This window comes from Tinamus guttatus, unplaced genomic scaffold (genome assembly GCF_059628265.1).
Source record: "Tinamus guttatus ecotype Peru unplaced genomic scaffold, ASM5962826v1 Tinamus_guttatus_pri_ptg000696l, whole genome shotgun sequence".
In the NCBI taxonomy this organism is placed as follows: Eukaryota; Metazoa; Chordata; class Aves; order Tinamiformes; family Tinamidae; genus Tinamus; species Tinamus guttatus.
In genome coordinates this window covers 261,579-289,271 of record NW_028289230.1, presented here as the reverse complement: position 1 = coordinate 289,271, position 27,693 = coordinate 261,579, and the positions used below count along the sequence as shown (strand labels likewise).

Below are 27,693 nucleotides of genomic sequence, written 5' to 3'. Positions count from 1 at the left end.
GACTTTCCTTCTGGATCATCCTAGACTGTTCAGTATAGTAGGAAACTATTCCCCATTGGACTTGGAAAGGATTGTTGTTCCCACAGGTTTCCTGTAGCCTCAATGCCACTGCTTAGCTTTAGGCACCAGGCAGCTGGTCTAGTCACAGATTGTCCTCCAGCACCTGGGGATGTTATGGCAGGTGTTATGACAAGGCTCTGCATGTCCAGGACTGTCTGTGCTGCCCACTATGTTCCAGGACAAGCAACGAGCTTCCAAAAAGGTAATGCATCTTATTGGGAAATCAATTCCAGCCCTACAAAACTGTCTAATTCTGGGCAACTCTCAGGCACCAGAAGAACGAGGAAAGGTTGTTAACAAGCTTTGCTGCCAAATTCAGAGAAAATGTGACATACAGGAACAAATGAGGTAAGTCAGTGATTTTCAGAGGCCGGTTATGTCACGTCTTGTAGGTTTGCTCTCTGACGATCAGTAAGAAGCTGATACAGCAGATACACAAGGTGAATGATAGGGAGAGATTTGGAAAACAGAACGAAACAAGGCTGTTCTCCAGCTATTTCTGAGAAATCACTAAGTGTTGGCAGTAAAAGCACAGTATAAGAGCATAGCTCCACTAATGCTCTTTACATTCTGTTTGCAAGTATCTGAAATCAGTTGTTCAGCTTCCATCCCACTTAGCTGAAATATGTTTTATTACGATAGCATTTAGCTAAAAATTTTCTCCTGTGTGGTTTGTCATCCCCTCCCCATGAGGCAGCCATGGGAGATGCTGTGAGGGCAGAGGTGATAGCTGGCAGAGCCATGGGCAGGCACTAGCAATACTGGCAGGGGGCTATAGCTGGGGGAGATGCAGCTTTGCCCAGCTTTTTACTGATTTTACAGCCAGCTTTCTGCCAGCTTTTTGCTGATTTTACAGCCAAGCATTTCCTCCAAGAAGTCCCATAGAGCAGAAGGAGTTGGAGGGGTATGAAGCAGCCTGCATGCACCTCTGACGTTAAGAAGATGCTCAGATAGGAGTCTGAAGTTCCTGTTTGCTCATTAACAGGGTAGTTATCTTCAAACGACCTTCCTGGCTCCATGCTTGAGTGGAGCCAAGCACCACTAGCTTCTGTTTCAGTGGAAACATTGGAGAACGGAGACAGGGACACTGCTTTCAGACCAATGCACTGGGGAATGTGCTCTGGGAATGCTCTACTGGTGATAGGAAAGCAACCAGCAAAGGCCAAGAAGTTTTCAATACGATGACAGTAACTCCTAACTATAAAGGAGCAAGGGAAATAGATGCTTCAGACACAATCAGGCACATAATCTGTCCAGCCCTGCATCCTGTTTGGTCATGATCTCACACTACAGCAGCAAGCAGAGGTCTTGAATAAGACAGTGCCACAAATACACACAGCACTCGGCAAATGGTTCCTGCCCTTGGGTGCTGTCACCTGGCTGATTCAGGATGTTTCAGAGGATGGGCAATGACTGCCTGGTGACAAATGGAGAGCACCCTCCTGCAGGAAAACTCAGAGGAACAACAGGGGGAAGATCAGCTTATTGCTGAGTGCTAGATACTGACCTAATCAAGATCCAGAGAATGAGTTCAAGCAATACCATGTACTCAGTGCAATTTAAAATGGTTACCTGTTGAGTTGGCTGGATGTCTCTAGTTACTTTATGGTGAGAGGCAGTGAATAATTGAGAATATTATGCAGAAAGCACTTATGTGAATGTGTCTATGTAAAAAAATGGCCTGGAATAAATCCTTACAATTAATTCCCTTGGTTTCAGTCGTTAAAGAAATCATATCCAGTTTTAATAACATTTTCCTATCTTTTAAAAATGAAATGCTGAACAGCTTCTTTTGTGCATGTTGCTATGTGTGGCACTGGTTTTGCCTATGCTCTGCCCAAAAGCAGAAATGACAAGGGTGGTCATAAGCTTTAGCCTCCTGCAGAGCCGCTCGTTTTGCAAATATTAAGCAGGCAACGTAGAAGCATGGTAGACATTAGCCTGGGCTGCACTGAAGAGCTATGCTGAGGCCATGTCCCCCGTCCCCAAAATTCATGCTGACCATTTGCCCCTAGGTCCTGGCTCTAGCTGGGGTGAGACAGTGTGGGTGGAGGCAGCGCTGCGGTGCAGGAAGCCACGGTGTTTAACTGTGTGTGTCCTGCCCGGGCGCCGCGCGCTGACAACAGAAGCCATTCGGTGTCAGATGAAGCTGATTGATTGATTCGCTTCCTCTGGGCTGGAGGCTGCTCCCGTCTGCCTGCTGCGAGCCGTGAGCTGAGCCTCGCTAACTCGACTGCTTTTGAGCCTCTCCGACTCGGAGGAGACAGAGCCTCCTGCCACGGGCACAGGACGGTGCTGGTCTGTGGGATTTCATGCAGTGGGAAGGCTAGAAACGAATCCTGGGTGACAGAATTGTATTTTTCTAACTTTGAGATCTATGAAATGAAATCTTTGGAGGTATTTGCCCCTGCATCCCCCACTGCCAGCTGAGATCCTTTCAGAGCTAGTAACTGCAGTATTTCCCTGATGAATTCTACTTTCTCAAGCATGCCGATAATTTAAATTACACGGTAAATAAAATTAGCCTGTCTGTTCACATCCTGCTGAATGATCAACAGAGTCAAGAGAAAAAGGTGGGAGAAAGAACAAAATGCTGACTACAGCTTCCACTTCAAACCCAAGCCCCAGATTCAGCTCACCGCATCATAAGCTCCTGGACATTAGCATGCATCTAGTCAACAGCGAAACCCTCACTAACTTTCATCTCTGACAAAGAGCTTTTGTCAGCTAGGACTGTGTCACTTGGAGAGGTTTCAGGGCACATTTCCCCTTGAATGTGCCCATCAGTAGGAGTTTTGTATGCACACTGTGGAGGGCTGCATAGAAAGGAAAGTAAAAGACTCCTGTGTGGCAATGCCAGGGAGCCTGATGATGGCTGTGCTCCCTGCAGAGATTTGGAAAGGGTATCTGGGACCACATGGGTAGTATTAGCACAGCCCATAGTTCTGCTCCCCTGCATCAACAGGCAAAATAAAGTGATTTTTACTGAACGGGGGTAGCAGGAATGAAAAGGGTCTGTCTGTGGCCAGCTCTCTGCTCTGGATACAGGGAATCTGTTTTAAAGATAATACACACGGAGGCCCAACGTGGATTATTCAGATTAGTCTTTTGAAAATATGATTGTTTTACCCAGCTTCAGAAAAGTCTTCATATATAGGCAAGGGTTAGATTACTAAATCATCCAGCTACCAACTTGGGTCAGTTCTGCAAGTTGCAGTATTTTTAGCTGAAGTATCTCATTTCGCTGACCCAGCCACACATGGGGAAATTAGTGAACTATGTCTAATTGTGAGAATTGATTAGCAAGAGTAGGCAGATAAATCTGTGCTCAAAGGTCCCTGTTGGACCAGTGTTTTAAGCACCTTTGTAGCTGCATTTCTTTATGTTTTGCTGATCTGGCTGCTATTCTGTCCCCTTGGCACAGCTGAGAGCTGGCACAAACATAGATGGGCTCTGAGTCATTTTAAGCCACCCTGAAGGTCTGACCAGACATAGAACTGGTATAAAATCCATGGAATAAAAGAGCCATGTTTGCATCCTTCTGGCAGTACATGAGGTTGCAGCTAATATAGAATATAGAGTATATCATTTCTCTCTGTATATATATAGAAGGCACTGCAACAAGAATTCAGTTCATTATGTGCACAGCAACACGGACCTAATTCTTGGGAAGACAAGGGGCTGGAAATGCTCTCACCTAAAACACTGCATGCACAAGTTCCAGAGAGGTGTCTTTATGACCAGGCTGATTTTACTATTCATGTTGCTCTTCAGAAAGCAGACACTGAACTTCAGTGTCAGACTATTCCTTAGCACAGAGGAGCATAGGAAAATGATTGCTCCAGATTGGATCAAAACTGTAACCTACTTATGCCAAAAGTGCCTCCAGAAGTGGCTTTATGCTCCAGCAACATGTGTGTGTCTCGGATGAGAGCAGCCCCTGGGCCCTAGGCACACTGCTCCATCCCCAAAGCTCTGACCTTCTTACAGTCATTGGAAGAAATGATTTTTCTATTTAGATACATGATGGGGCTTTGGTGTGTAGGAGAGCTGGGCATCCAGTGCGATTAGCAAACTAGCAAAGAAAACTTGAGCAAAATAATTTACTATTAGTATTTACAAAGAGCATTTTACTTAGCGACATGGTGTAAACATGAACCATCTCTGCGAAACAAGAAGCTATGTTTTAGTGATGAAAAAAAAATGTTTCACCTTAAAGCTACTTAAAGAATCTATAGCAGCAAGGAAGGAAAAAAACTGAGATTCTTGGTTTCCCATCCTCTGCCTGATCTCATCCACCACTGTCAAAACTGAAAGGTACAAATTGCATCAGTTTTATTTAAATTTATTTTTCTTCTTTAACATTTACTTTCTCAGAATGATTTATTTGGTATTTTAAAGTATTTTTAAAAGGATATATTTGCTACCAGACAGAAAAGCAAAGCTGGATATCTGCATGAGTGTTTGCAATCTGTCAAGACTAGCTAAAAAGTTTCAATTTATAAACTGAAATCTACAAAACATAATACATAAATTAGAGCTACTCTCTCCCTTGACATATTTTAAAGGGACAGAAAAAAAATATTTCATCTAAAAAGAGCTTCTGCAGATGTACACTCATTATTTCTACTCAAGTGAACACAGGTTTAAGAAAAAAACTGCATCAGGAGGCCTGCATCAGGAGCATTGCCAGCAAGTCGAGGGAGGGGATCCTGCCCCTCTCCTCAGCTCTGGTGAGGCCACACCTGGAGTATTGGATGCAGTTCTGGGCTCCCCAGGACAAGAGGGACATGGAGCTTCTAGAGAGGGTCCAGCGTAGGGCCACGAAGATGATTAAGGGACTGGAGCATTTGTTGTATGAGGAAAGACTGAGCGAGCTGGGCCTGTTTAGTCTGGAGAAGAGAAGGCTGAGAGGAGACTTGATCAACATGTTCAAGCACCTGAGGGGTGATTGTAGGGAAGATGGGGCCAGGCTCTTCTCCATGGTGGCCGGTGACAGGATGAGGGGTAACGGGTGTAAGTTGAAACACGGGAAGTTCCACCTTCATGTGAGAATCACAGAATCATAGAATCATAGAATGCTTAAGGTTGGAAGGGACCTCTAGAGGTCATCTAGTCCAACCCCCCTGCACACGCAGGGTCACCTAGAGCACGTGGCACAGGACTGCATCCAAGCGGGTTTTGGAGATCTCCAGAGAAGGAGACTCCACAACCTCTCTGGGCAGCCTGTTCCAGGGCTCTGTCACCCTCACAGGAAATAAGAATTTTTTCCTTAAGTTCCTGTGGAACTTTGGGTGCTTCAGTTTGTGGCCATTACCTCTAGTTCTGTCGGTGGCCACCACTGAAAAGAGGCGAGCACCATCCTCCTCACTGCCTCCCTTGAGGTACTTATAGACACTGATTAGATCCCCTCTCAGCCTTCTCTTCTCCAGGCTGAACAGGCCCAGCTCCCTCAGCCTCTCCCCATAGGGTAGATGTTCCAGGCCCCTGATCATCCTTGTGGCCCTGCGCTGGACTCTCTCCAGCAGCTCCACATCCCTCTTGTACTGTGGAGCCCAGAACTGGACTCAATACTCCAGATGTGGCCTCACCAGGGCTGAGTAGAGGGACAGGATCCCCTCCCTTGACCTGCTGGAGACACTCTTCTTAATGTACCATAGGATCCCATTGGCCTTCTTGGCCACAAGAGCACACTGCTGCCTCATGGTCAACTTGTTGTCCACCATGACACCCAGGTCCCTCTCTGCAGAGCTGCCCTCCAGAAGGTCGGTCCCCAGCCTGTACTGGTGTCTGGGGTTATTCCTCCCCAGGTGCAGGACCTTGCACTTGGTCTTGTTGAATTTCATGAGGTTTTTCACCGCCCAGTTGTCCAGTCTGTCCAGGTCCCTCTGGATGGCAGCGCAGCCCTCTGGGGTATCGGCTACTCCTCCCAGTTTGGTATCATCAGCAAACTTGCTGAGGGAGCACTCTGTGCCTTCATCCAGGTCATTGATGAATAAATTGAACAGGGCTGGACCAAGGACTGACCCCTGGGGGACCCCACTAGCTACAGGCCTCCAGCTAGACTCTGCACCGCTGATCACCACCCTCTGAGCTCTGCCATCCAGCCAGTTCCTAATCCACCTCACTGTGCACTCATCTATCCCACACTTCCGGAGCTTGCCCAAGAGGATGTTGTGAGGGATGGTGTCAAAAGCCTTGGTGAAGTCGAGATAGACGACATCCACCGCTCTCCCCTCGTCTATCCAGCCGGTCATTTCATCATAGAAGGCTATCAGGTTAGTCAAGCATGATTTCCCCTTGGTGAATCCATGCTGACTACTCTTGAGCACCTTCTTGTCCTCCATGTGCCTGGAGACAACAGCCAGTATGAGCCGTTCCATCACTTTTCCGGGGACGGAGGTGAGGCTCACTGGCCTGTAGTTGCCTGGGTCCTCCTTCTTGCCTTTTTTGAAGCCTGGCGTGACATTGGCCTTCTTCCAGTCCTCCGGCACCTCCCCCGTTCTCCAGGATCTTTCAAAGATGATGGAGATCAGCTTAGCTATGACCTCTGTCAGCTCCCGCAGCACTCTGGGGTGCATCCCATCACGGCCCATGGATTTGTGGGTATCGAGAGTCCTTAGGTGCTCTCTGACCCAATCTTCCTCTACCCAGGGCGAGTCTTCCCCTCCCCCGGCTTCTTCTCTTGTCCCTAGGGCTGGGGGCTCATAAGGGCTGCCCTTGGTAAACACCGAAGCAAAGAAGGCATTCAGCAACTCTGCTTTTTCTGTGTTATTCGTAACCAGGGTGCCCATCCCGTTTATCAGCGGACCCACGTTTTCTCTGATCTTCCTTTTGCTGTTAATGTATTTGAAGAAGTTTTTCTTGTTATTTTTAACATCCCTTGCCAGATTGCGTTCCAACCGCGCCTTAGCTTTCCTTGTTGCATCTCTGCATTCCCTGACTATGTTCCTGTATTTCTCCCAGGGGACCTGTCCGTTTTTCCACATTCTGTATACTGTCGCCTTCTGCTTGAGCATTGCCACAAGCTCCTTGCTCATCCACACAGGTCTCCTGCCCCCTCTGCCTGACTTCCTACACACAGGGATGCACTGTTGCTGGGTGTGGAGGAAGTGCCGCTTGAAAACTAACCAGCTCTCTTGGGCCCCCCTTCCTTCTAGGGCTCTAGCCCATGGGATTCTTCCGAGGAGGTCCCTGAAGAGGCCAAAGTTGGCCCTCCTGAAGTCCATCGTTGCAAGGCTACTTACAGCCCTGCCTCCTCCTCGTTGGATCCTGAACTCCACCAACTCATGGTCACTGCAGCCGAGGCTACCCCCCAACTTCACATCTCCTACAAGTCCCTCCCTATTTGATAGCACGAGGTCCAGTAGCCCACCTCTCCTCGTTGGCTCCTCCACAACCTGCGTCAAACAGTTATCGTCGACGCTCTGCAGGAACCTCCAGGGCTGTTTGTGCCTGGCTGTGTTGTCCTTCCAGTTGATGTCAGGGTAGTTGAAGTCCCCCATGAGAACCAGGGCCTGTGACCGTGAGGCAATATCCAGCTGCCTATAGAAGGCCTCATCAACCTCCTCGTCTTGGTCAGGTGGCCTGTAGCAGACACCCACCACAGTGTCTCCCACATTAGCCTGCCCTCTAATGTAGAGGGATGCTGTGCTGAGAATCTGCACTGTGCTAGGAATCTGCACCACCTGCGCCTTGCTGATAATGTACTGGGGAGTGTTAGTGAGTTGTCCTTGGCCGGCTGGGAATGGGGAGCTATGTGGGAAAAGAGTAGTTAGCCGTTTCGGGTAAACAACTTTGCAGAGCTGGGAAAGAGCCTATGCGGCCGGGACATAGCAACCTCCTTAGCAACCAATCATGAGCGCAAGCCTTGCAATATGCATGAACCTAATTAAGTTGTGTATAAGAGTGCACACTGAATGTTCAATAAACGAGTCTTGTCGATGACCATATGGTGTCGCAGTCTCCCTTTCTCCTACAAATGGTGACCCCGACGTGATATAGCAAAGGACTGAATCCTCCCGGACTGAAAAGAAAAAAGGAGGACGCACCACGGTGGAGAAAGTAGGAGTTGGGTCCTCTGCAGCCAGGACGGTGCAAATCCGCCGAGCAAACGCTGGAAAGACGGCACCCCCGAAGATCATATAGATGGTTTCGGGCCATACGCGCCACCGGAGCCTGGAGAGCTGCAACAGCGCTGACGTCAGGAATGGATAGGCAAGTGGCGTATGAATTATTTACCCGTACCTTACAGCAATGTAATGTTCAGGGAATTGACTTAAAGAAAGAATTACCAGGATTATTAGCCTGGGGGTATGCGAAGAGTTGCTTTATTGTCCCACATACAGTGCATGAATTATCGGAGTGGCGAAAACTGGGTGATAAGCTATGGGATGCAATGTTAGATGATGATAAGACAGCTAAAAAGCTAGGAAAGCTGTGGAGGGTGGTACAGAATACTCTGCTACAACGGGTGGCAGAGAAAAAGGCCGCAGATCAGGCGATTGAAGCTCATAAGAAAAATTTGCAGTACCCGGAGGGGGGCTATCAGCCACGAGCTCCTTCCGTGACTAGAGTAATGCTACCTACGGCACCACCGCCACCTGAAACTAGTGCTGCCCCTCCAGAAGAGCCGCAGCAAAAGGAGCAATCGGGGGACCCCCAGTCTTCAGCCTCAATAACGGACCCTTGGGAGGGCAGTGACGGGGATTTGATCAAAGAAAGAGTAAGGGAGAGAAAGGACGCGTGGCAAAATGTCGCGCAGCAGGCGCTGTTTTTAGTGCTGTCAGAACGAAAGGCCCCATCATTTACGATGGTGAAGCAGGGATTGCGGGAGTCCTACGGAAATTTGGTGAATAGGCTCGTGCAATCCCTGGAGCAAGCTACTGATGAACAAGCTTTCTGCAAGCTTTCGATCTGGTGCAGAGAGAATGGGTTCAAAGCCGAGCCCCACCTAGTATTCGAATCCGATGTGAAAGCCAAAAGGAAAGTGACCGCCAGAGCCACGTCCGCCCTTGCGAGCACTTCAGGACCGGGACCACCACGCCACTGAAAACCGCTGGTGTTTGGAGATCCATCGCCAACCCCCCCCGCCCGTGCCTGCCTCTGTGCTGGCACCTGCGGCGCCTACAACGTCTGTGCCCCCGCTTCCGCTTGTTAGATCGCCTTGAAAAAAAGGAGAAAGGGGGGCTGGGGAAGAGAAGGCGAATGAGATCAAGGAAACTTATGTTGCTGAAGGCTTGATGAAAGCCAGGAGGGAGGTGCAGAGGAATTTGATCTGTCTTGTAAAGTGGGGGTTGAAGAATTGTAATGCTTTAAGTGAGGACAGAAACCGTTATTAGGGCTATTATTTCTATTTGCTATGTTCATCTCTATTATGTGTTGTATCCTTTGTATATTGATGCTGACACGAGGTATGGTTGAAAGGTGGAAATTTGTGTGATCTGTAGAGTCATAAAATTATTGTACAAAACAGAATCCAAGACCCTGAGAAAGAAGATGTTTGCCTACCCAGGCTGAGAGATAAGGAGCGCGGAGGTGGCTGCTCAGCCAGGCTCACAGCCGACCTCCTTCGAAAGCAGTTGAAGGCGGCTGCTTGACCGGGCTTGTAGCCAACTTAACTGCAAACATCCTCTAAATTAGTTTGAAGGTCAAACACCCGAGAGGGAGGGAGATGAGAAAGGCAGGACCCTCAGACTGACGACTGGGACAATTTACTGGGATGCGCACCTGCGCACCCAGGAGGGAAGGTTATGTGACTGAAGGCGGAGTTTGTCCGCCCCCTGGTCTGCCTGCTGGCACGTACTGGCCCTACGTGGCAGGATGCACTGGGCTTAAACAGACAGTGCAGAGAGAAAGGAGGGGTGAGACTCCTAACACTGAGACCCACGTTGTCTCTGCGGGGACGCCCGCTGAGTTGGGAGCCTGTCAGCAACCCTCTCATCTGCCAACTCAAGAGAATGTTCAGTCTCAGTGTCCTGCCGACAAGTATTACCTCATGAGTAATTAGGCATACTTTGCTTCTTTAACGTGCTTTCACCTGAATAGCCGTAGCCACTTTGTTCTGTGTGATTATTGCCGAATCCCAAACCCATTCGCAACCTAATTGGCAGCGAGGATGGGATCAGGCAATTGAGACAGTGGAACTCACTAGTGGAGTGCACAGCTACGTGAGGTCGTGCCACTGGATGGAAATTGTGTTTGTGCTGTTTGTATCTGTGGTTTTTAGATCTTTATTGTGTAACATATATATCAGCAGAGAGGGCTGAATAAGCACAACAAGTAAGTCCAGAATTTGAAAACGGTAAAGTCAGGAATAACTCAGACTATGGCGTCCCCCCCCCACCTCCCCCGCCCACCCACCCCACCGGTGGAGGACTGTGAGCTGTACTCTGACTTGTATCCTTGGACAGAGAGGAAACCAAATTGAAACTATGCAAACATAAATAGAAATGGAAACAGAGAACCTTTCAAAATGATTCGGACATCTTAATAATCGATTTAAAAGATTGTTTTTTCACCATACTATTGCATCCTGAGGACCATGACATAGTGGAACATATTTCGATTCAGTATCAAACAAGCCAGTGTTGTGGTATTGCTAAAATGTGATAAATTGCTCCAATTGGGAACAACACAATTGGGTCAGACACTATTGGCCAGTTTACATTTCCCTACAAATAGGCTGTGCCATAATCGCAGCATAAAATATAAATCAGTAAGTGAAGACTTTGTGCCTCGTAATGATTGCCGTACTTCCCAAGATCTGTCTTAGATGGAAGGATTTTTTTTTTTGGATTTGGTCTTACAAATGCGATTATGGTTAAGTAAGCTAGCCTATCAAGTAGAAAAATTAGCTAATGCCACCGATACTAGTATACAGTTGCTCAATCATCAATTACAAGCCACATCAAAAATGACTCTTCAGTACCGGATGGCACTGGACTTGATGCTGTTATGCTAAAATGGACTTTGTGGCTACCTAAACCTCTCCAGTACCGACTGCAGCATTTATATCCCTAATGTTACACAGGACCTGGATATCCAATCAGAGAAGATGCGACAGGTGGCAAAAGACACCCATGAACTCTGAGAATCAATGAACACTAGCTGGCTGGCGAAGGTGTTTAGTTGGTTTGGATTTGGTATCACTGGTTGGATTCAGTTTGATAGAATATGTGGTGATGTTCATTGTGATGATAATTATCCTAAGTATAACAATATCCTGTATAAAATCTACTATAATGAAAGCTATTAACGTAAAGATGATTCAGTTCACCGCTTATACCCCCTTTACAGGTGGATGACCCAATTGATGTCCCAAGTACTAAGACTCTAATTTGAGACTAAATTTCAATATACAATGGTAACTGGAGTCACGGGGTGGATACAAAGTTTGTTATACTCAATTACTTACTATTGTAACTGCAATATTTTCTGTATATATATTCTTGTAGAACTAGACTCCCTTCCTTTTCTGTAACTTCCTCCGTCTAATGTACCAATGTGCAATCACTCGCCTACCTGCATCATGTTTAGGGCATGTAATATTAACACCTAAACAATTCCATGTGAAGCTTGAGTGACTATGGTCACAGGGTGGATAATGTGGAAGAAGTGTTTGTGGAAGAATTGTTTGAAAGCAGAAAATGGACGGGACCTTTGGACTTGATAACCTGGGGAAAAGGGTATGCTTGTGTTGTTACAGATACTGGAACCAGATGGGTGCCAGCAAGATGGGTGAGACCTTGGCTGGAAGCAAACTTGCATACATCAGACGTAGCAGACAAGCAGCTGGTACCCTAACTGTGGAAGGCGTGAGGCTGCGGAAGAACAACATGGGAGGAAGAAGTGTTACTGTCATTATTAGCTGTATATTGTGGCTTTTAGGAGGTAATGTTGCTTTTAACGCTATTATAGGAGCTGATGCTACTTTTAACGCTAATGGATATGTTATGCTTCTTAGGCGTATTGTTAATTATACCCAAATTAAGAGTTGTTGGCTTTGTGGGACAGCAGATCAATTTGATGCACTGGTGTTAGGTATTCCTCAAAGCAACTGGACAGACCTGAATCCATATAGCCTACTCAATACATCATATCAGTGCACACAGGAGAATGTCGCAATGGAAGGAATGCTCTGAATTCCCAATACACTTCATGGACGTCTCCAACCCAATCTCGGTGTTTGCCCTCATCATGCAGTGGCAAAAGAAAAAAGGGGGAGAAGACTACCTTGCGCGCTGGAATGTAGAAATGTTTCGTACTGTACTGATTCTAGTGTTGTGCACATGCTGGGGTAGAGCCATATGGGCACCTGCTCAACCAAAACAAAATATATGGGTCACCCTTGCAAATCAGACTGGGCAGGAGGCCATATGCTTGGCCCTAGCTTCACCCGGAAGCCCTTTCTCCACATGCTTAGTGGGAGTGCCTTTAGATGCTTGGCCCTGCCCTAAGAAAGTTCACAGTTGTCAAAGCAACAATTCACGTAATTACGTGGATAGTTGGGATACGATCGTACCGCATTTTCCACGTGCTCCCTTAGAACCCCAAGAGTTAGAATTATTGGGGTCAATCAAGGCTGATGCATGCCTACGGTTCAATTGGACAAGTGTGTACCGGGGAACAGGTTGGAACCAATCATTACCTGTGTCAGTCAATGCCACATGGGGTAACAATACCGTTTGGTGTAACAAAACCTCGGAGAACGTATCCAAGTCATCCAACACACCGATTGCCTTACCACCAGGAGTATTTTTAATATGCGGGGACAGGGCGTGGGCAGGAATTCCTTCCAAAATAGAGGGAGGCCCGTGCACGCTTGGGCGGCTAACGCTACTCACGCCAAACACATCAATGATACTAGAACAGCACCGTAAGAGCCATAGGATAAAAAGAATGACACACGCGTTTCAAGGTGACTGTGATGATAACGCCGATTTTTGGTCCCGCGAAAGAACATTTGTAGCATCCTTTCTCGCCCCGAGGGTAGCGGCAGCAAAAGCGCTGGCGACATTAAGAAAATTAGGATGTTGGCTGGCAAAACAAACAAATGCCACGTCACTAGCTCTCTCAGGGCTGTTAACAGATGTTGATTCGGTTCGTCATGCTACCTTGCAGAATCGAGCTGCTATTGATTTCCTGTTGCTAGCACATGGTCATGGGTGTGAGGAACTGGAAGGAATGTGCTGTATGAACCTTTCTGATCATTCAAATTCCATACATAAGCAGTTGGAGACATTGCGCGACTTAACTACATACTTGCAACAAGATACAGGATTCGGCCTTGATAATTGGCTAAAAGGTCTCGGCTTGGGCCCATGGCTAACCTCAGCTGTGCAACATTTAATTACCATAGGGATCGTGCTTATTATGATTATACTCTTTGTACCATGTATCTTTAAATGCTTGCAAAATATGCTTACGCGAATAGTCAACCAAGAATGGAATGCGAGTTTGATAGCCCAAAAAGAAAACGGGGGAAGTGTGGAGAGTATTGTGCAAACCTGGCTAATGGAGAAAGGACATAGCCAGATGGAGTTAGTGCACAGGGCCTGAGTGAGGCAGAGGTAAAGTAGAGGACAGTGTGTCCTTGAGATAGGGAAGCTACTGCAGCTACACAAAATAAGAACCAGCTAGATTGCGGTTTTTAGAATGGATCTTCTCAGTTCAACCGTGCAAGAGTGTGACCCCTCGGTTGGAAGCGGTGGCTCACATGGTCTGCCGTGAGAGAACTCAGGTGCTGGCAGTCTCGGGGGGTCACAGGTACACCATGCAGTGCTTACTTTGAAGGAATGTGCTGTATGGACCTGCAAGACCACTCTAAGGCAATCCACCAGCAAATCCAACAGCTGATGGAACACACCCAGGAGATACAGAAAGACGTGGGCTTCTTTGGGCTGGATGGGTTAACTGATTTATTGGGTATTGGTGGGTGACTGAAATCCTCGCTTAAGACAGGACTGATGCTTTTGATTGTTATGCTTTTTGTCCTATGCTTATTCAGCTGTGCCTTCGCGTGCTTAAGGCGAATGCTATCCTTACATACTCATAAAGCCTGGTTGTTGCAAAAGAAAAAAGGAGGACTTATAGAGGAATGGCTTGGAGATCGAGGACACCTTACAGCTCCAGGCGGTTGGTAAAACCTTGGCGTTGAAATGATCAAGAGTCCTTGAACTGCCCGTCAGCAGATCAATAGACAACGGAAGCTGCTCAGCAGGACATCGGACTCTCGACTGGAAAGACCTTGCAGGCCAACACGGACTTGGGGATGGGTGCATGTATTAGTAAATCACGGCTAATATTACTAGTTGTTTTATTGTTTATGCCTTGTAGTTTTTGGCTGTGCTTTTGCATGTATTAGACATAAGGTATTCTGGTTTTGCATGTATTAGACATAAAGTATTCTCACTTACCAGCAAGGCTTGATTAGTGCAAAAGAAAAAAGGGGGAATTGTAGAGGGATGCTGTGCTGAGAATCTGCACTGTGCTAGGAATCTGCACCACCTGCGCCTTGCTGATAATGTACTGGGGAGCGTTAGTGAGTTGTCCTTGGCCGGCTGGGAATGGGGAGCTATGTGGGAAAAGAGTAGTTAGCCGTTTCGGGTAAACAACTTTGCAGAGCTGGGAAAGAGCCTATGCGGCCGGGACATAGCAACCTCCTTAGCAACCAATCATGAGCGCAAGCCTTGCAATATGCATGAACCTAATTAAGTTGTGTATAAGAGTGCACACTGAATGTTCAATAAACGAGTCTTGTCGATGACCATATGGTGTCGCAGTCTCCCTTTCTCCTACACTCTAATCCTTACCCACAAGATCTGATTGAAATGAAGAAGCACAAGAAGTATATATGCGAATCTTGATTTTTAGATCTCTAAATATTGTCTGCTTAATTTCTCACAATTCTGTGATTCTCCTCCTGGATTACACAACTGGTCTATGAGGTCTGGAAAGTTGCTTTTATTTTCAAATTGTATCCTGTGTTGGAAAAGTTTCAGCGTTATTCTCTTCCTATCTATTCTATTAGATACAACAATCAGTTTGTCATAAACATCTCTTGAATTCCAAATTCCAAGACCATAGACAGATTTTTTCTTCTGGCCTATATGCAAGATATCCAAGTTTGCTCTGGACCAGCATTTCTCTTCTCCCAAGGGAACTTCTGCATATCTAACAGTTTTGATTATTTTACCACTGCCTTCACTCCTGTCCTAAATTTCTCATCTGAAGACCAAAACAGTGTTTGCCAAGTTATTAAAATAGTAGATGTCATTCATCAGGATGGGGTTTAATTTTCTTTGCATAAAAAACAGTTCCTCCAGTTCCACAGAAAAAGAAATGCATAGGACATAACAGGAAAAAGCACGGGATAGGAGGATTCACTCACTTTTTTTCCTCTTTCCTTTCTCATAATTATTTGTGGCATGCAGTAGGTAAGGCTCTTTGTGTTATGGCCAGCCTCTTTTCTTGCAAAGTCCACCTAAAATTATAACAGCAAAAAAATCTCTCTATCAATATCAGATTGAACTGTCATGTGAAACATGACTGCCTCAGTCATCATTAATGCTGAGAAGAGGAAAACATTGACATCTCTTGTGAACACTTGCAAACCTTCTTGACTGAGGAGTGAAGGGAGACAGAGAAGGGCTGTTTTCTAACATGGAGAGTGGCCAGTGTTACACTGAGCTCCCTTGCCGCAAAGTAGCTGCTAGCCGCCTGCAGCTCTGAAACACCTGGTGTGGTTAAACTCTCTTTTCTTATCCAGTTCGCAGTTTATTCATGACAGAAAGCACTTTTTAGCTCTCGAACTTCAGATTACTGAGCTAGAGAGGAGAGCCGCATCATTCCTTCAAGAGACATCAACATCTGCTGATTTGACTGTACCAGCTGCCTACCAGTGAGCAAAAACAAAGTTAGAGGCAGGAGGGTATGTAGGTTGTTTGGAAAAAGCAGGGATTGTTTTCCATGTAGAGCAGAAGGCAGAAAATGTCAAAGTTAAAGCACACATAACACGATGGTCTCAGGTTTATAGCAGAAGTGCCCTCCTTGTAGAGGGTTTGTTTTATTGTGCTATAAACAGTGACACTTACAGAGCAGAAAGACTTGCCCAACCAGAGAGGCTTCTTTTTTTTTTTTTTCTCCCTAAATAAATGGTTAAGATGCCGCTAACGGCTGGGAAGAGAGTGGACCCTGGAAAAATGTTTAATCTAGTAGACAAAGGCAGAGTTAGTAGCTGGAAGCTGAAGTTAGTCAAGTTGGAAATAAGGCACATTCTTCTAACTGTGAAAGTACAGACATACCTGGTACCAGAACAATTCTTCTCCAGTAAATATTTTATGTGGAATTTTGGCATATGAGGACTTGGTCCCAATAAACAAAACTGAAGTCCCAACATGAATCTGGTGCTTGGTCTCATGTAACACAACTGGTAGGAATGAGCCCCTGAACCATGGATTTAAGGCTATCTTTGAGTAGATTGAGAATATGGATAGATGCCACAAGTAACTAAGTCACCACTTGTCACCTGAAATGCAGTGACTTACTGTGTGCACCCTCTTTGCTCATACCAAAGGTGGAAAAGAAAGTCTTACCTCAAGCTACCTGCAAAGCTAATTCCTTCTTGGATCCCACCACAGGAAGCTAATACATTTGATTTTGTACCTGGGGCAGGCCCAGAATATACCCGTGACTGGTATTCCCAGATAGCTGAGTGGGAATGTATGCTCTCGTAACTCAACTATCTGAAGCAATCTATTTACTTCACTAGTGTGTAGAGCAATGGGTTATGACAAGACTTTCAGAGCCTTCTTTTAGGACTATATTTTAAAATCTGATGAACAGTTTGAGATTTTCCTTTGGAAAGAAGTTTCACGAAAAGGAATACAGCTAATTTGCAGAGTACCAGACTGTGATGACTCATTTCCATGAATGATGCAATAAATGCCTACCCTCAGCACAGGCTATTCAGTCATGATTCAGGTGGTAATTAAATCTCTTTGAATGATAGCTGTGTTTAACAACTGGAGAAATGGAATCAGACTGTCCAATTACTGCTGTGACTTTACAATTTTTTAAATAAAAATGTATCTTGATAAATATGTAGTATGTATAAAAATGGCTTTATTTTCCTTCTGTGAGACCTGCTTTAGAGAGAATGACTGCCAACTGGAACAAGAAGAGAGCAGTGCCAAAAGCTTGCGGTTTGTGGGTAAAGGAGGAGAGGTGCCAGAAAGCTGGCGGCACGCAGCCAAGCAGGAGGACTGCAACTGGTCCCGACTGCACTCACTCCTGAAGAGGTCACCTGCCTTGTTACTGCCAAGGGCGAAGTGACTGTTAGGGCAGAGATAATTCTTAGTCCTGGCCAGGATTTGCAAGAGCCAGAAGCCTCTTTGCACAGCTGGCCCCACCACTACACCACTGCTTCATTCCTGATTTTGAAACCTTTCCATAAAACACTGGTGTTGGCAGAGGAGGTGGTTGTATATTTGCCTGTATCACTCCATAGCCTGCTCAATCACCTCTCCCTCCATGAAGAATCACAGAAGAAACCTCAAAGGTTTCTTCTGCACTGACTCCTACTTCTTGGAATTACTTCTCTCCACACCTCTAAATAGAAACTGATGGGCACAATGAAGTCTAACAGCTGCTATTTGGGGGGTAAAAGGTGCTTATTTTGTTGCTGCTGCTTATATCATACCTTTTCTCCACCATTTCATTTGGTAGATCTCATACAGTAATGCTTGGGCACACAGGTGGTCTCTTAGCTACCTCACTGTGCTCTGCTTGGCACACAGGGGCTCTGCTGTGCCCAGCTTACTGTAATGGGAGCCAAGAAAGACCACTCCGAGTCAGTGTAGAGGAGAAGGGCTCCTTGAATGTTCCTCTGGTCATGCTCAGCTGAGGTCTGCTTGGTCCAGGACCACCTAACAAGGACCCAGCTGTTGCCAGGACCCACGCTACTGATGACACTCATGCCTGCCATGCTCTCTGGCTGTGGCCTGCTGAGGTTTGTATCTGTTTTTTTCTGAGCTCTCAGTCTCTGAAGGAACCTTTAAGATCTCAGAAAAGTGACAGAAAGTTTTCTGGGTGTTGAGATGAAACATTAAGCATCTTGTGCGCTTAATGACAGCAGTCATAAAACAAGAATTGAAGTAAACTTCTTATACTAGCACAAATTCTCCCTTTTTGACAAGTGTGTGTTTTTTTTCTACTTAATATAAAGCCCTGCTCTGCTGAGGTAGCATGTTAGCCCTGGCACTCAATAAGCAGACAGTAACCTTTCCTGGGCAAGAGCTGAGTGTGCAGCCCAGAGAAGATGAAGGGGGAGCCCACAACACTGAAGAGTCTGAACAAATTCAATTAACTGTCAGGTGCAGTTTAAGGCTCATCATTAATAAACCAAACACAGAAAAGAAAATGCATCAAACAATATTATCTGTGGATGCTGCGGTCTATCCTAGAGACAGTTTGCATTAATTACACTGGGTTCTACTTGCTTCCCTTGAGCGCTGAACAGAAAGTCATTTACCTAAGGAGGCATTAAAAAGAATTATAGAAATGATATCACCTGGATAATTCAGAAATGGGGAAACGTTTCCATGAGATGAGCTAGAAGAGCTGATAAAGCCCATTGTTGAGGATATAGGGTTCTGAGAAGCCCCCAAAATTAGCATTACAGCCACTTTTCTGTATTGGTTTTGTCAAAAGTGCCAGCACTTGAACAGGTGGCCTTGTCAGCTCGGCAGACTAGGTCTTTTTAACATCAGTGGTAAGGTGCAAATCACCTTTGTGAAGATGTCTGTCTTTTACCCCAGCCCTCTACTTGCTGCATGGAAAACAGTGATGAGATTAATATATTCCATGTAACAACACCTCTGAACTGCCACTGGTTCATCACTGTGATGTTGCCTACTGTATTTAGGCTTTCCTAGAGCAGCTGTATTTTTTCCTCCTTCTATCAGAGAATCTCAGTAATTTGCCTAATTTGTTTTGGCTCATAGCCTTCTGCTAGGGAAATAATCAGTACATGATTTGAGCTGCTTCTCATATTTGAGATGATAGACTGTGGTGGGTGAGGGTACTACAAGGAAGAGAAATTTGCAGCCCTGGCCATCTGCTTCCTGCACCAAACCTCCATTCAGATTTACGATACTTTGGCCCATTCTGATCACATAGAAAGATAATTTTCATAAAAGTGAATCTTCATGATTTCCTTACCTACCAAAATCTACAAGTGCTGTAAAAATTCAGAGTGGTTAAAGCATGGCTAGGAAATGGCCACGAACATAACGCAGCCACTCTATATCCTGTTCCTTCCTGACTTTATATCTGAAGGCATATTAGCTGAGAGCATTGCGTGCAGCACATGATGTTGGTGCTGTGTGTACACTGGGGTGTGAGGTGTGTGGATACCCAGTAACTTGTCACAGGATGAGGACGGAGGGCTGGCACGGTCAGCAAGGCCCTGGCTGTGTGGCACAACAAATTCAGCAGGTTGCAGTTTGAGAAAGACCAGGCTCCTCTGGCATAAATCATTTGACACATCATGCTGACTAACATTCATTTATCAATACTTTGCTCCAGGGGTGTCCTGTCTGGTACCTTCCTTCTCTATGTCTTACCCACCTACACCTCCCTGCTGAACTCCAGTGGGTAACTCTTTTCCAGTCTCTTAATGTCTTTAACTGTTTATTGGAGCTTGTGTCAGCTACAGTGTCTTATCCACCTCCTCCTTTCTGCCCCATTTCTTCTCATCTAACAAATCTGCAATACTAATCCTGTCACAACTGTTTTTCTTCCCTCCTCTTTGCTGCTCTGCCTGCAGACAGCCTAACTGTCCTTAACATGATGCAACTGTTCCCTCATCCCCTTCAAAGGAGCCTGCGGATACCTACAGGAAGGTTGCTGCAATAAATCTGTGCACGCAATTTTTCTTACAAGTGGAAAGAGTAATAACATATGAAATAATGTTTAAATAAATTCCTCCCAGCCTCAGGAGAGCTCCGAGTGGTAGTCTGCACTTCTGTCTTCATGAAGAAATCAATAGCAGTGCTGCATGGCCCCTGCGCTCTGGCTTCCACATTACTCATTCTTCCAGTACAAAGTATTGCCTGTGTTCAAGGAAATGGATGCTCCCAGGGGAGGAAAAGGTAATGATGTCACTTGAGGTTGCCATGCAAACAGTTATGGATATGGAGATCTGCAGTTTTATCAATAGAGCTGGAACCCAGAGACTTAGCTAAAGAGTTACGGCTTCTTTTCAAAAACATTTTCCTAATTTACCTACAGAGCCTCCTCCCAGAAACAACAGCTTCTGCACCTAATTAGCATTAATCACCTTGTTACAGAAGAACAACTGGGAATAATGCAGTACTTGAGGCACTGACAAAAGGATACACTAATGGCATTGATTTGTCCAGTCTACTACAACCTTCCCTTATTATTCTGTTTATGAAGTATTTCTATGAAGCAGACTTGGAAGTGATGCTGCAGAACAGAAGCCAAGGATGCAGGCAGGTATTGAGCGCTCCAGTTCTATACAAGAAATTTGTTTCCTGCTTTGTTTGGGACTACATCTCCTACCACCCAGTTTTTCATGACCTGCCCAAGTGAGGCAGCCTTCTGAACAGCATTGGGTTGTGCACCTTGTGGCTCTGGTGGAGCTGCTTTAAAACAAACTCTGAGCACACAAAAAACGTTAGGAGAAGGGGTTAACTAACTACAGAAATTGAAAAATCATAGCTTCAGTAGCAACACGGAGAGCAAATGGCAGCCAATCATTTACCAGGATTACAGGCCATCTGTAAAGTTTCAACCAGAAATGCACTAATTTTGTTATGTTGAACCCTTGGGGCTTTGTAGTTCTCAACTCATTGACTGATATTCCCAGTACTATCCCTTCCTGACAGTAAGGCAATTTAGTATCTGCCATAAATGCATGGCAGCAGGATGGGAGGCAGGAGTTAACACCACAGCAAGAAGTACAGCAAGATCTGTACAGCAAGATCCTACAATGCAACTGCTGGGGAAAGTGCTAGCTCCCCATTTATTCATGAAATAGCTCTGCTGTATGAGTGTTATGACTGCTTCCTGCTTCTTGAAGCAAGGAAAGCTTCTGGTTAGGCTGGTAGAGAATATAATTGAGCTACAGTAGCTTACATCAAAGGCAACCTTGTGAAACTTGCTTCTCCTTATGGAGCTGACTCAGTCGTATTTCTTGGTATTAAAATCTATGCCAGAATGAGAGCTAAACTGTAAAGGGAATGAAAGTGCATCTAGGAAAGCAGAAAAATTAACTGCTACATCACATTTAACTTTTTACAAGAAGTTTTGCAATGAAAACCTAAACAAAAAACACTTTCAAGACAGCATCAATATGAACTAGGATTCCTCTTAGGTCATACAATGGAAGGCCTCATTGGGATGTAGCTCACCAAATCTTAGGGTGGGATCCAGTTTGCCTAGCTTAGACACTCACTTTTCGGATACATTTAGGCAACTCATTGGGCAGTCTTCCAAAAGCAGTGCCTTACTTCTCTAACTAGTCAAAACAGAGGATGTGCTCACATCTAAGCAGACAAGATCCTCCCAGTCCTCCAAAAATACCCACGTCTCCCCATTGGCTGAAGGGGAACTTTATAAACAGGCACTAAGGAGACTACTTTAGTACCTTTTCTAAAGTAATGATGCAAAAAAATGGCTGTCATTAGGCAGCCTGATGAGTGTCTGGATCCCTGATGGGTGTCTAGGTGAAAAAGTCCACAGAGAATTATTCATAGGTTAAAAAAGTTAGGGGAAAAAAAGTATTGACTATTCAAATCTCATCTGAATCTGGTCTAGACAGCATGTAATTTCACAACTAGAGAACATTTATCTTTTTCTAGAACCCACAACTAAGGAGAGCCTCTCTAGTTTTGCACAAAACAAACAAAACTCCCTGGTGACCACTTGATTTTAAATATCCATCATCACCACTTGCCATTTAGTTTTCCTGAAGCCAGTTAGCCAGGGACCCCCTTCTGTGGAAGAAATATCTCCCTCGAGCCCACTAGTTTTACTGTCCATGTGTTATATTCTGGGCACTCCAGTTTTGCTTCCCTGCACACTAGTTGAGATCATGCAAAAGCCAGCGTGGAAGCCAGCCTGCATGTCAATCATAGCCACAGAGTAAGGGAATGAAACAGAGATGTCTGGGATGGATGAAGGCTGTCGTTAGTCTTTCTCTTGCTCTCTCTTATGTTCACCTGATGATGGGACAGGGGGAATTTACTGCCCTTACTCCAAGTGTGGTGGATGCTCTTGAGGAAGACACCACTGACACAGTTCCTCATCACCACCATGACCCATCCTGCAACAGTCCAATCAATTGCTATATCGCCAATTTTGTTTTAACACAAACTGTCTTGTCATTGACTGCTACCTAAGATAGACAGTCAGGAGAGGGATGGATTTCAATGCACAGAAGCAAAATTAAAAATGTGAAGTAGAAAAACAGGTGGCACAAGCTCTATTAAAATAATACATCATCTCCTGGGGATCTGCTGCTTTCCAGTGGATATGGAGCCTCTGAGATTAACACTTTTGGATTTTCTGTTTTTCCCTCTTTCCTTATCACAACTCTCTTCTGTTTTCAAATGTCTTGTCATGTGCCATCTGGATAGGCCTCCTAATAAGGGTGCATTGGAGATTACGTTATAAGCACTAATGGACATCCATCCTCACTGCACCGGACAGATCCTCCTTATCCAATGATTTGCAAGTAAGAAAGAAGCATGGTCAAGCCCAGAAGAATTTCTGATAGAAAGACAAAGAGGGAGTTTTTTAAAAAGCAGGAAATATATAATCGGTATGGATATAATTCCAGTAAGAGTTTGAGATGAACTACATGGACCGCATGGAGATATTATTTGCCCTTGATGTAAGGTTCTTCCCCCTGTGCTCCCAGTTGCAAGCTAAATGTTTTATTAATCCACTTAAAAAATAGGTCCAATATTTGGGAAGACACTAGAAATTGAGGGTGCCTGTGAAGCTTTCCTCTTATCAAAACAAATCCCAAGGAAATATACGGCAGTGAAATGTGTTTATGACAAAGAGGAAGAAACAAACATAGAAAAAACATTTAAATGGCAGGATAAGTCCGTCTCCAGTGCATGAAGCACAGCACTCTTGTTCTGTCACACTTCAATCACTGTGGGCTCTGGAAGTAAAAGTTATATTCATGGTGGGTTGGTATTTAAATTGAGCTCATTTGAACCAAGCTTCCAGCAAGCACATATGACAGATTTATATATGATTCTTCACAGAGAGGAAAAATGACATTTATCAACTTTCCATCAGAGCATTTGGCATTTGAACAATTGATTCTGATTTAACAGTGAAAAATGCCACTATCCATACAGAAAACTTGCAGCAGGATTAGAATCTTAGTTGCTAACAACCCCAACGGTGGCTCTGCCAGTTAAGCTATTAAACATTTATGTAGTATCTTCATTTTGCCTAGCCTTAAAGAGATTAAAAGACAATCTACATCCTGATGAGTTCAATGAAGAAGAGACAAAAGATGAGTTGGATGAAGAGCAGCCAATATAGAGAGATGCGAGCCATTAAACTGCTTGAAAATTCTAAAGGTTGGGCAGATTTTAAGAGTAAAAGCAGCAGGAGCTGGTGTGGATTAAAGACAAGTTCCACTGGCAGGAGACAACACAATTAGTCTCACTTTGCCCCAGGTAACCAAGGGCTTACATTGATACGCCTAAGAGCAGAAAGCCGATCCAAATGCCACTGGATATGTGTTCACATCACTAAAGAGGCACACGGTATCCTCTGGCTGAGTGAGGTGTTTGACTTCTCTCTGGAGTTAGGGCAGGAACATGCCTATCAGCCTTGTCGGGCAAGTGCCCTTAAGCAGGCCACTACTGCCTTGGAAAGTGTATTGGTGTCAGCACTGAATATTCACAGGGTACCAGCACTGGCTAGCAAGCAAGTTCCGGCAGGCAGCAGGACCACAGCCTCCCTTTTACACTCCTATGGAGCTCTAACTCAGCAAGAGTGTTGGGGGATTTTCTGCCCAGGCTCTCCCTGCTTTCATGGTTAAGAATAGTTCAATTTCCAGATGACCTCTATTCCTTACCAATTTATGACCAACTGTTTCAATGCTGACATTGTCTGTTAGCTTAAATATTCTTTTTTTTTTTTGTGTCCCTCGTGTTTACTCCCGATGGATTTATATAGGATAAGCAAATCCCTTCTCAGTCTTGGTTTTACCAGGCTCAGCAAGCCAGACTGTTTTAGTTTCCATATGACTTCTTCCACTTCCCTGGTCATCTATAGCTGTTTTCTATACCTAGTTCATGTTGAATTTCTCTTGGTGGAACTCAAGAGAGGGAATTGTTACACACCACTGCATACACCCTGCCCTGGCATTTTACAATTGCAGGGATACATCTTTATCTGATGGAAAACCACCTCCCTTTGTCTCCTTACTGGTGGCCAGTAGATTTAAAATTTTCCTATTTGGGTATGCAGCAGTTCTGTCAGAAGGAATAATTATTCTGTTATATATGATGTTTGGGAAAAAAAGCTCGTAAACTTTGCAGAAGTGCGGCTATAGCATACTGTACAGTATTAGTTCATTTTAATAATTAGTTATCCTACAATCAATTAATGTATCAGGCTTTCCTCCACCATAGTCCTTTCTGATTGGTAAAATAGCAGTCTACAATAGATTGATTTTCTCCTATCAAGTTTTTCTTGGTATTTCTATTATTACAGCTTTAATGTTCTTTCTCTACAGTATTTCTGACTCTGTTGCACTGAGGCCTCCCAAATACATTATGAGTAAATTTTCTTAGCCAACTCTCATTTTTATTTTAACAAAGTTAATGAATCTTTATATAAGATTAGTCACAAGAGTGATTGTTGGGGAACTTCATAGCAATCTCTTTTCATCTGATACTTTCTCCTTCAACACTGCCTGATGTGTTTGAGTTCCTGGGCTCATCAATTCACTTGCCTTTGCTTAAGCAGCTGATTTACAAAAGTTTTCCCTGTAAAGTTTGTTGCAGATCTACTTTAGACTATCTTTTTATTTAATTTGCATGAAATGAATTTGTTATGCATGAACCTAGAGCTATTTCCTACCATCAGCTCTACTATAACAGAGGTGACAAGAAGGGGGAAGGGGAGTGTCACACAGACACGGCAAGCAGTACCGCACAGCCCAGGTCAGATGGCTTCCAGCGGGAGTATGGTAGTGGGGAAGTGAGGATAGGATATGATCACGGAGGGTCCTCTTTCACCCCTCCTGGGAAACCTGTGGCCTCTGTTGCTTCCCTGAAATGCCTGTACACCAATGCGCGAAGCATGGGGAATAAGCAGGATGAACTGGAGATCTGTGTGCGGTCCCAGCGTCATGATCTCATCGGAATCACAGAGACATGGTGGGATAGCTCGCACGACTGGAGCACTGCCATGGAAGGCTATGTGCTCTTTAGGAAGGACAGGCTGGGAAGGCGAGGTGGTGGAGTTGCTCTTTATGTGAGAGAGCAACTGGAATGCATGGAGCTCAACCTGGGAGTGGATGATGAGCGAGTTGAGAGCTTGTGGGTAAGGATTAGAGGGCAGGCTAATGTGGGAGACACTGTGGTGGGTGTCTGCTACAGGCCACCTGACCAAGACGAGGAGGTTGATGAGGCCTTCTATAGGCAGCTGGATATTGCCTCACAGTCACAGGCCCTGGTTCTCATGGGGGACTTCAACTAGCCCGACATCAACTGGAAGGACAACACAGCCAGGCACAAACAGTCCTGGAGGTTCCTGCAGAGCGTCGACGATAACTGTTTTACGCAGGTTGTGGAGGAGCCAACGAGGAGAGGTGGGCTACTGGACCTCGTGCTATCAAATAGGGAGGGACTTGTAGGAGATGTGAAGGTGGGGGGTAGCCTCGGCTGCAGTGACCATGAGTTGGTGGAGTTCAGGATCCAACGAGGAGGAGGCAGGGCTGTAAGTAGCCTTGCAACGATGGACTTCAGGAGGGCCAACTTTGGCCTCTTCAGGGACCTCCTCGGAAGAATCCCATGGGCTAGAGCCCTAGAAGGAAGGGGGGCCCAAGAGAGCTGGTTAGTTTTCAAGCGGCACTTCCTCCACGCCCAGCAACAGTGCATCCCTGTGTGTAAGAAGTCAGGCAGAGGGGGCAGGAGACCTGTGTGGATGAGCAAGGAGCTTGTGGCAATGCTCAAGCAGAAGGCAGCGGTATACAGAATGTGGAAAAAAGGACAGGGCCCCTGGGAGAAATACAGGAACGTAGTCAGGGAATGCAGAGATGCGACAAGGAAAGCTAAGGCGCGGTTGGAATGCAATCTGGCAAGGGATGTTAAAAATAACAAGAAAAACTTCTTCAAATACATTAACAGCAAAAGGAAGATCAGAGAAAACATGGGTCCGCTGGTGAACGGGATGGGCACCCTGGTTACAAATAACACAGAAAAAGCAGAGTTGCTGAATGCCTTCTTTGCTTCGGTGTTTACCAAGGGCAGCCCTTATGAGCCCCCAGCCCTAGGGACAAGAGAAGAAGCCGGGGAAGGGGAAGACTTGCCCTGGGTAGAGGAAGATTGGGTCAGAGAGCACCTAAGGAACCTCGATACCCACAAATCCATGGGCCCTGATGGGATGCACCCCAGAGTGCTGCGGGAGCTGACAGAGGTCATAGCTAAGCCGATCTCCATCATCTTTGAAAGATCCTGGAGAACGGGGGAGGTGCCGGAGGACTGGAAGAAGGCCAATGTCACGCCAGGCTTCAAAAAAGGCAAGAAGGAGGACCCAGGCAACTACAGGCCAGTGAGCCTCACCTCCGTCCCCGGAAAAGTGATGGAACGGCTCATACTGGCTGTTGTCTCCAGGCACATGGAGGACAAGAAGGTGCTCAAGAGTAGTCAGCATGGATTCACCAAGGGGAAATCATGCTTGACTAACCTGATAGCCTTCTATGACGGAATGACCGGCTGGATAGATGAAGGGAGAGCGGTGGATGTCGTCTATCTCGACTTCACCAAGGCTTTTGACACCGTCCCTCACAACATCCTCCTGGGCAAGCTCCGGCAGTGTGGGATAGATGAGTGCACAGTGAGGTGGATTAGGAACTGGCTGGATGGCAGGGTCCAGAGGGTGGTGATCAGCGGTGCAGAGTCTAGTTGAAGGCCTGAAGGCCTGCAGTGTCCCCCAGGGGTCAGTCCTCGGCCCAGCCCTGTTCAATTTATTCATCAATGACCTGGATGAAGGCACAGAGTGCTCCCTCAGCAAGTTTGCTGATGATACCAAACTGGGAGGAGTAGCCGATAACCCAGAGGGCTGCGCTGCCATCCAGAGGGACCTGGACAGACTGGACAACTGGGCGGTGAAAAGCCTCATGCAATTCAACAAGGCCAAGTGCAAGGTCCTGCACCTGGGGAGGAATAACCCCAGACACCAGTACAGGCTGGGGACCGACCTTCTGGAGGGCAGCTCTGCAGAGAGGGACCTGGGTGTCATGGTGGACGACAAGTTGACCATGAGGCAGCAGTGTGCCCTCGTGGCCAAGAAGGCCAATGGGATCCTGGGGTGCATTAAGAAGAGTGTCTCCAGCAGGTCGAGGGA

General features: G+C 45.8%; 2 protein-coding genes across 3 annotated transcripts in view; one reads left to right on the top strand and one right to left on the bottom strand.

The window, feature by feature from the left end:
* Positions 1-27,693, bottom strand: part of LOC104575381 (protein FAM219A) — a 104,265-nt gene that overhangs the window by 10,209 nt on the left and 66,363 nt on the right. The gene's annotated exons all lie outside the window — the stretch shown is intronic.
* Positions 230-13,620, top strand: LOC148591849 (syncytin-2-like). Its single transcript, XM_088536678.1, has 2 exons — positions 230-262; positions 12,781-13,620. Exons 1-2 carry the CDS (start codon positions 230-232, stop codon positions 13,618-13,620), a joined length of 873 nt encoding a protein of 290 aa, XP_088392804.1.

Excerpts from the sequence above, each read along its gene's own strand:
- LOC148591849 (XM_088536678.1), top strand. The coding sequence starts at position 230 with ATGTTCCAGGACAAGCAACGAGCTTCCAAAAAG. Across the intron at positions 263-12,780 it reads AGCAACGAGCTTCCAAAAAG|TCATCCAACACACCGATTGC; the intron begins GTAATGCATCTT and ends AACGTATCCAAG.